Source organism: Epinephelus moara, chromosome 14 (assembly GCF_006386435.1).
Source record: "Epinephelus moara isolate mb chromosome 14, YSFRI_EMoa_1.0, whole genome shotgun sequence".
In the NCBI taxonomy this organism is placed as follows: domain Eukaryota; kingdom Metazoa; phylum Chordata; class Actinopteri; order Perciformes; family Serranidae; genus Epinephelus; species Epinephelus moara.
In genome coordinates, this window is record NC_065519.1 from 41,960,215 (window position 1) to 41,969,356 (window position 9,142).

General features: G+C 39.3%; 1 protein-coding gene across 1 annotated transcript; it reads left to right on the forward strand.

Annotated features, from left to right (window-relative positions):
• The first annotated feature begins 453 nt into the window (after positions 1-453).
• zgc:123321 (Protein YIPF5-like) lies at positions 454-8,402 on the forward strand. The gene is made up of 6 exons (XM_050062353.1): positions 454-552; positions 2,167-2,289; positions 4,259-4,386; positions 4,633-4,778; positions 4,915-5,096; positions 7,863-8,402. Exons 2-6 carry the CDS (start codon positions 2,168-2,170, stop codon positions 8,023-8,025), a joined length of 741 nt encoding a protein of 246 aa, XP_049918310.1. The 5' UTR covers positions 454-552; position 2,167; the 3' UTR covers positions 8,026-8,402.
• The last annotated feature ends 740 nt before the right edge of the window (positions 8,403-9,142 follow it).

Consider the following 9,142-nt stretch of genomic DNA (forward strand, 5'->3'; position numbering starts at 1 on the left):
TCCCGTGTTTGATTCCTTAAAATATCGGTAATAGCTGCATAATATTAGTTTAACCTGTTTCATGGATTCAGTCATTTGATCCAAAGCAAAGCTACTCTAATGTGTCAATTTATTTTATTCTACAAAAAAAAGGATCAGAAAAACTTTCATGCCGACTGCTTAAAGGAATTCAAATGCCACGAATCCTACTCCAATCAGAAAGTTATTGTTGAATCTGTTCAGATATTCATGCCACTAAAAAATGCAAATAAGGGCTATTTATACATCATACATCATCATATTTGTACATTACTTTGACAGTGCTTGCATTTTAAGTAAATAATAAAACAAGAGGCATATACAGCAGCCTTTCAGTTTTAGTCTGTAGACACAGAATAAAGAGGTGCTGAGCACGTGTCATATCCCTGAGACCAAATCCAAATATAGCCAACTATTAATAGAATATCCAGACTGGCCTTCACATGTTCTCTGCTCTGACAACAGCACACTCCTCTGTGAAGTGGCTGTGAAGAAGCCTTCTACACTGTTTGATTGTACTGTAGACGCAAACAGGTGAGTTTACTGAGAAAATGAACTGGCAAAAGAAGAGGCTGTTGTGTGGTCTGTAGGTCTGTATGCTCTTATGAACACTCAAATACATTTAGAGTTTTCCATGAGTCAGAATTTCTCTGTGGTTTGTTGTGGTAAGCTGGTTCAGCCATGTGTGCATGTTAGTGCATAGTGTGTAGTGTAGCGCCTTCCCTCAGGTTCCATGGTTAACACTGTTAGTGTCAATACTGTTGCTGTTGTTTAGCGCTGTTTATGGAGTTAGCACTGTTAGCTGCTAGCTGTCCATGTTGAGAACCATGTCAAGACAACTTCCCATAAAGCCCCTTTAAGTTGAACAGACCTTTTTCACAGCACATGTGTTTGACATTTGAATCATAGGTATCACAAATAGCATGCTGCTTGCTGAATTACACTGTATAATGTCTGGGATAGAGCCATTATTAATGTATTAGTTGTTATTATTATTAGCTCCACCTGTGCTTTTCCTACTATGACAAGACAGAATGTCTGCTGTAAAAATGGTCCAAGAGTCTGATGTATACATACGTTTCAAAACTAAAAAGATTCAGAATTATTCAGACACAAACACACAATTAAAACAGACAAAAAAAATAAATAAAACATTTTGCAAGTCTACAAAATCGGGATGGCCATACACTTGGTGCCACACCATTGTTCCAATGGCCCAAAATTCTGAAACCACATTAGTCTGAAAAATGTCCTATTGGACCAAAAGCCCATTTCTCAAACACTTCATTACCCAAAAAAACACAAAGGCTCCGAAGACCCTTTTTTCTGAAAATACATACTATGTACAGTTAAGTTTGGTTTTCCTGCTGTGTTTCAGCCACCAATCCTTGGGTTTTTTACTGACCCTTCACAGTGTCTCTCAGCGGTGTTTCCAAGCTGTGTTGGAGCCTGCGGACCCTGGTGTTTTCACCAACCCATCCCTGCTTTTCCAGTGACTTTTGTGTCACCAAATGTTGGTGTTTTAAGCTAAAACATTATCTTTTTTGAATGATAACCAAGCAGTTTTGTGCCTAAATCTAACCACACATGCATCAAAGTGTTGTTGACAAATATGCAAAAAAGATTCTGGCACTGGGTTGTCTACCTGCAGGTAGTGTGTATTGTTGGAGACATGGGACTTCAGAGCAATGATCGTTTGTTTTTGAGATAACAGGCTGTCAAAGAGATGGTTTTCAGTCCAGAGGGACATTTGAACCCAGTGAATGTGAGCCCAGTAGAAACAATATACAACTTGATGGGTATTTTCCCTATTGTATAGTAAAAGAAGCATGCAGCTTGTGTTCTTGATAATATGATTTTAATCAAATTTAACTTGGCTACTTTGACTAGTTTCCCTCTATGGCACTAATAGATATAAATGTAAAATGCAAGCACTTTGAGTGTGGGGGTAATATTTTTAAAGGGGGGCACAAGACCTAACACTAGCTCAGATATTTGACATTCAGTGGCTGGAGTCAGTGAGCTGATTCACTGAAGCGTCTCTGTCCTTCTCTCTACACTTAATGGAGTGGTACTTTATTTCTGTTCTGTTGCTTGTGAACAGCCATATTGTGCTTTAACGTGTCCTGACTTTGTTCTTCTGATTAGCATGGGGGACTTTCAGAACCTTGAGCAGGACTTCTACCAGACAGGATATTACATAGATGACCAGGGTAACACTGTGTCCTACTATGATACCTACAATTCCTCAAACCCTGCTTATTATGACACGTAAGTATTCAGACTTTTGAGGATATCCTTATATTTGCCCCTCACCATCTCCTTCAAATCAAGATAAGCATCTGATTATCTGGAAAACAATATCACTAGAAACCAGAATGTGTTTTAAAGCTAAAGGTAAAGGTGCACACATGTGTGCATGTGGGTGGTGCAATACACATCGCAGCCAAAGGTTTCATACTTTTCTATTGCTCAACAGATGGCTGTAACACATTTAGGAACACACTTTATATGTCAACAAAGAAGACTGCAAGATCCAACATGTTTGTAGGACTCAAAGATTTGCACAATGTGTTTTGTGACAAACACTGAATGTAAACAGAAATGCAAAAGGGCACCTTTAAAACTAGAATTAGTGCCCCATGGCTTTACGCCTCCGCCAGCCAGTCTAGTTGCAGTTGACATCCATGTCTGTCTAGACTGACATAGGAAATGAAGAGAAATTTAAGGCATAAATTGTATTTTTGGGCAAAACATAGATGCTTCACACACATTTTCAACCCAGCAGCACAGACGATCTATATAATTATTACAGTTCCAAGTTGCACACCCAACATTAGTGTCACCAATTCAGCATCTGACCAAATGTCTCCCGACAGAAGAGTACTTTTGCAGAACATTATGATGTCACAGTGAGGCTGACCTTTGACCTTTTAAATAGAAAATGTCACAAATGTATCATTTTATCCTATTAGACATTTGTGGTCAATTTTGTCATTAATTAACATATGAATTCTTGAGTTATGGCCAAAAAGGTGTTTGCGAGGACCACCAAATTTTAATCAATTAATCTCTGAGTCCAAGCGGATTTTTGTGCCATATTTGAAGAAATTCCCTCCAGGCATTCCAGAGATACCGCATTCAAGAGAATGGGAGGGAAATGAGGTCACAGTAATATTGACCTTCAACCACCAAAGTCTAATCAGTTTATTTTTGAATCTAAGTGGATGTTGGTGCCAAATTTGAAGAAATTCCCTCTAGGCATTCCTGAGATATCATGGTCACGAGAATGGGACAGAGGTAGGGTCACACTGAACTTGACCTTTGATTTTTGACCACCAAAGTCTAATCAGTTTATTTTTTAATCTAAGTGGATGTTGGTGCCAAATTTGAAGAAATTCCCCTCAGACATTTCTGAGATATAGCGGTCACAAAAATGGGAAGAATGTGAGATCACAGTAACATTGACCTTTTTCCGCCAAAATCTAATGAGTTTATTTTTGAATCCAAGTGGACATTTGTGCCAAATTTGAAGAAATTCCCTCAAGGCGTTTCTGAGATATCATGGTCACAAGAATGACTGATGGATGAACAGATGGACAACCTGTAAACATAATGCCTCAGGTCACAGGGTTGCTGGTTGTTGCTCTGAAGGTGCAGGGGACTTTTCTCACCATCTGGATGAAAAAATATTCATTCTGCAGTTTTTGCAACTGTTTCCTAATTTATACAAAGAAGGTAGCTTGAAATGACAGATCTCCTTTCTTTTTAAAAATCAAATTAAATATAATTTACGACTGTTACTTTTAGTCCATTGAGGACATCTTGGATGTTGCTGGACAGATTCTGTACATTCTTTAGAATCTGACTCTTGTGAATCCTCCAGTGTAATGGAGAATGACATATCAATTAATTCAGTTACATCTGGTCTTACACTAGCCTGACACATTTTATTAATTTTAAAGTAATGAGTCTCTTTTCACTTTGACTTCATGGTGAAGATTTTCTGTAGATCACAGATTGACTCTTTTTGAGAGCAGCAGGCATTCAGGCCTTTTCACTGGGGCTACTAACATACATTCTGGGATATGGAGGAATTTTAAAAAATGGCGTGGCAGGTTTTGTAAAAGCATGATCTCCAAATACTCAACTTTTTACACCAAACAAATCCTAATATAACATTACTGATTATGCTTTCTGTGAGAGTTTAAACATCTTTTCTTGCAACTGTTGTTTTCAGTGGAGCACAGGGTTTTGTGCCGGGTGCTCTGGATCCTTCCATGGAGCAGCAGTACACTGAACAGTTCTACCAACCTGTGGGAAGCACAGGAACAGATTCTCTTGAAGAGGAACCGAGCCTTCTTGAGGGTAAAAAGAATCTGCATTTGCACAAAATGTTTTTCTTTGGGTCATTAAAACGATCCATGTTGTATTAGGTGAAATCTAGCTAGCAATGGCCCATTCATATAGACGTTAGCTGTGTTGTTGATTCAAGAAAACAGCTGAGGAACTCATCACTGAGCAACAACCCTGTATTCAAACTCCAAATAAAAGCCACTTGGCACTCCATACTAACAGTCCTTTAGAGTTACCTCCTTTTTGTTTATTGTCTAGAACTCGGCATCAATTTTGATCACATCTGGCAGAAGACACTGACGGTGCTGAACCCTTTGAAGCCTGCAGATGGCAGCATTATGAACGAGACTGATCTAACAGGTCCTATCCTCTTCTGCATTGCACTAGGCATCACTTTAATGATGGTGAGCTACTGCTACTGCCTGTTTCAACCAAATATGTGACCATTACTAGGAACCCTATTCGGCATTCACTGCTGTATGTCACGTACAGTTGTAAGACAACCAATTCCTGTCTGCTTCTTTACCCCCATATATTCAGGCAGGTAAAGCCCACTTTGGTTATGTGTATGGGATCAGTGCTACAGCCTGTATTGGGATGTACATTCTGCTGAGTCTGATGAGTTCTGTGGCAGTGTCTTATGGCTGTGTGGCCAGTGTCCTGGGCTACTGCCTCCTGCCTATGGTGGTCCTCTCTGCATTTGCTGTCTTCTACTCTTTGCAGTAAGTCCATTCTGTGTTTGTTTGTTATTATACTGTTTCTATTTGTCACTTGATGGAAATTGAAACTCAAAAGATCCTGAGCATGAAAGGGAGAAGTAAAATGGGTTGGTGGAATCAGGAATCCCAGCTGTAAGGCTACTTGTTGCCCAGCAAAACTGCTGAAGTGCTCTTGAGCAAGGCACTTAAAGTATCACTAAGGTTCTTCGAAAGGTATGCAGCCCAGAGATCACACCTCTAACTTCTGTTAACATATACAAAATAGGTTAGATATGGGCTTTTGAAGGGCGCTCCTTGTGTGTGCTACGTGTTATATTTCGCTTTCTCTCACCTTTAGCGGTACATGTTGCTGAGCTCAGTGAGCTCAGTGATTGGATGTTTCTTGCTGAAATGTGTTAGCTGCCATCATAGTTAACTTCTATCTTAAAATTCCTAAGTACACAGGCTTGTACCAAACAGACATTTTCTAACATAGTTATTAATATTTTGCCTGGGAACCAGATAAATCTGTAAGTTCATGCTTTATTTTCTCTGGCAGATAGGTCTCCTACCCATTTAAACAGATTTCCAGTCAACCTGGCCCGCCTCACGTTAATCACAATTGATTATTAAATATGGGGAATGTTTCAGACGATGACTGGCAACTTGCAGAGCCTTCCGGCCTTACAAAAAAGACATGATAACATCATTTTTGGCTCACACACCCTCATCCCAGGGACACTACAACACTTGTTTACATTTGTGCATCGCTCAGTGCTATGTCACCTTTCGTTGCTCTGATTGGCTGTAGGTCTATCCAATTGCATCCAGAGGCATTCTGATCTACAGCCATTGATGATGCCCCTTTGAAATTGAAAACAAATGTAGAAGTTCCAGACTAACTTTCATTTGCATTGTGGTCTAGCAATGTCAGGCAAGCTCCAATTATGAATCATGTAAAATTGTTTAAAAACTGAATGGGACTTTAACTTCCTCCTAAACTAGCTGCTAGGGCTGGGCGATATGACGAATGTTGTCATGATAAAAAAAATAATAATATCAGTCAATATCGATACAAAAAAGTCAAAATCAATATTTCTTTTAAGTTTAAAGGCAAATTTTTGCTTCTGATTGAAATTCTGAGATTCTGGACTGTTAATTATGATTTAAACTTCAATTTATTGTCAAAATATGAAAAACATTTACCAAACAGTAGAACATTTCACAAATCTGAAATTATGTCACTTTTAATCAAAATAATGTCAATACATAAGAAAATTACTAGACAAAGTCTTTGTGCAGACTGTTTAAAACACTGACAAGCTGAAAGCTGAAAATTTAAACAGAATAAATAGTCAAAACAATTTCTTTCATATTTTATGTACAAGTTTTACCCCCAGAGTGAGTAATCTGTGCCGTTTTTCAATCAAAATAATAACAGAAGATGGACTTTGACGATGCCGTGAGGTAATGTGTGGTCATTTATTGCGGATGAATATCTATCTGACGTGACTGTGGCAGAAGTCATGTTTACGGATGAGAAAATGCATGAAAGTTGTATTCACGTTACCTTTAGTCATGTTATATCATGTCATTCTAATGAAATAGCCAGGTTAGTTAGTCACAGTAACTTGCTAACTTACCATTAGCATTAGATGAGTCAACGACCCATACAGCTACTGAAGCTAACGCTATGTGGTGAATTCAATCTCGAGGTAGTGCTGGTCTACATGATCTAAACAGTCATACTAAAATTAACTTTATGAGCGTGTTGCATGTTGTTAATGGCTTGTCCCATTTTCTTCTTCTACTATTGCTAACTTCAGGCTGCTCCGTCTTCTCCTTCTGGTTAATGGCAGTTAGAAGATTGTGCATGGCATTAGTTCAGGCAGGACACAATGTCAAGCTCAGCTCTCATCCCAGCTACATCAGTTGATCTCAAGCAGCCCAATCAATTAATAGATCAGATGACCGATGGAAGTGAGTCAGCTGATAGATCACATGATTCCTTTCTGTGCAACCAATTGGCAAACATCATTCAAGGCATCCCATCTAAACTTTGGCAATGGCCTGCCTACTGTTGCGGCTTCCTCTGCAAGCTGCTTTGCAACCCGCTTCCACCCCAGCTCCTCCTTGTCATGCTGTGTCTGACTTATCAGTGTCATTTCTGTTCGTCATTGATGCTGCTCTGTTCTGTTCCCAGGGGGTCTTTGCTGCTGCTCTCCCTGCTTTTCATTTAGGCACATGGAAGGGCGGAGAGGTGTGCTCTCTCTGCCTCGGGCTTTCCATGTAGGTGCATGGAAGGACGGAGAGAGCACACATGTGTGAAAGGCAGAGAGACCCCAGAAGAGAGCCATACTGCCAAATATAATACTGCGAATGGAAATAAAGTTTTCTTTGACCAATGTGGTCATGACTGAACGGGCATTTAAGGTGCATTACTGCCCCCTCTGTGGGCTGTAGGTGGTTTAATTACATAAAGGATTTATTGAATATTTATTATCTCTATCAAGGATACTTATATGGAGATAATTATCGTTATCGTTTTATCGCTCAGCCCTAGCTACTCCCACACTCCCAAAGCTCCTGACACTGATACCACCATTCAACAATCAGCCACCAAGTTTGTCACCAGCGCCAGCAAAATAGTCAGTGGACAAATGAACATGTTAATGCTCAGTTTTTGGTCAAACCGACAAAGAAAACAGTCAGGTGAAACTAACATGCAGAGTTCAGGTCAGGTTGACTCCCTGGTTAAAGTAATTTGATTCCTTCTTTGTGTTTTGACAGAGGTGCCCTGGGTACAGTTCTGGCCTTGTTAGCAGTTTGTTGGTGTAGTCTCTCTGCCTCCAAGATCTTCATCTCCACCCTGGCTATGGAGGGCCAGCAGCTGCTGGTGGCTTACCCATGTGCCCTACTCTATGGGATCTTTGCACTGCTCACTGTATTCTAATTATCACCAGATTATACACAGAAGGGAATAATTATTAATCAAGCAACAATCTTTTTTATTTCTGCCAAATAAGGTTGAAGGGAGATTATGTTTTTCAGCCCTGTCTATTTGTCTGCTGGGGAAAGCACTCAATGGGATTTGAAGGGAAACTGGGATTTTGTTGGATGACTGCATATTACAGAGCATGAGCTCCAGATTGGATGGTTTTATTTCATCTGTGTTCTATTTCAATTTTGTTTATTTTATAATGTAGCTATATGTAATATTTCTACATGGTAAATATTTGACTAAGAGAATGTCCTTTGAACTAAAATAATGCCTTAATGCCTTGTATGTGATTTATTCTGTCCTCAAAGATTTGAATGAATAAATATGTATTTAATAAGTTTATCTGATGTTAACTGGTGTCATTTTGTGGGATTCTGTGATTGCCCCTCTAAATTCTATAAACAGCTTTTAATTATTGTTCCCTAGCCTGAATCATGCTACCATTACAATTTGTAAATGCACACTCATTTAGAAACAGTGACAGAGTGCCAGTCAAAACCAACATAACCCAGAGACATATTTTGTCTATCTAGCAGTCCAACAACTCATGAGGACCAATGACATCAAACTAAGAAGAGAAAAGGTAAAAGTTAAAGTTAAACTAGGTAATTAGGCTGTTCCCCTGCACTGCTTGTACGTTTTCTTACGAAAATTAATCCACCAAAATGCATACAAATCTCACTTAAAGGAGCTATATGTAAGAAATCTAAAGCAAATAGTCGTAAAATCCTCCTAATATGTCACAGAGACTAAGGAATAATGTTCATATAACACACTGATTTCATGGACAACAATAGTACAGCCAGAATATTCGCATTTAAAAAAATTTTTTACAGTCCGCAAATCATGTTTATGTTTTGAATCTGTGTTTTGGCCTGTTGTGCCACCCACCGCCGTCTACCAGTCACCCAGTCAGTAGAGTCTCAGCATCTGGGTTGCCAGTTATGACTGAGCTACAATGGCTAACAGCGTGACTGCCAGTTATGACTGAGCTACAATGGCTAACAGCGTGACTAAACCCAAACGACCTCGTTATGATTCCCAAAAACGTCAAGACAAAACTAACGAC

Excerpts from the sequence above, each read along its gene's own strand:
- zgc:123321 (XM_050062353.1), top strand. The coding sequence starts at position 2,168 with ATGGGGGACTTTCAGAACCTTGAGCAGGACTTCTACCAGACAGGATAT. Across the intron at positions 4,387-4,632 it reads GGAACCGAGCCTTCTTGAGG|AACTCGGCATCAATTTTGAT; the intron begins GTAAAAAGAATC and ends TTTATTGTCTAG. Across the intron at positions 5,097-7,862 it reads GCTGTCTTCTACTCTTTGCA|AGGTGCCCTGGGTACAGTTC; the intron begins GTAAGTCCATTC and ends GTGTTTTGACAG.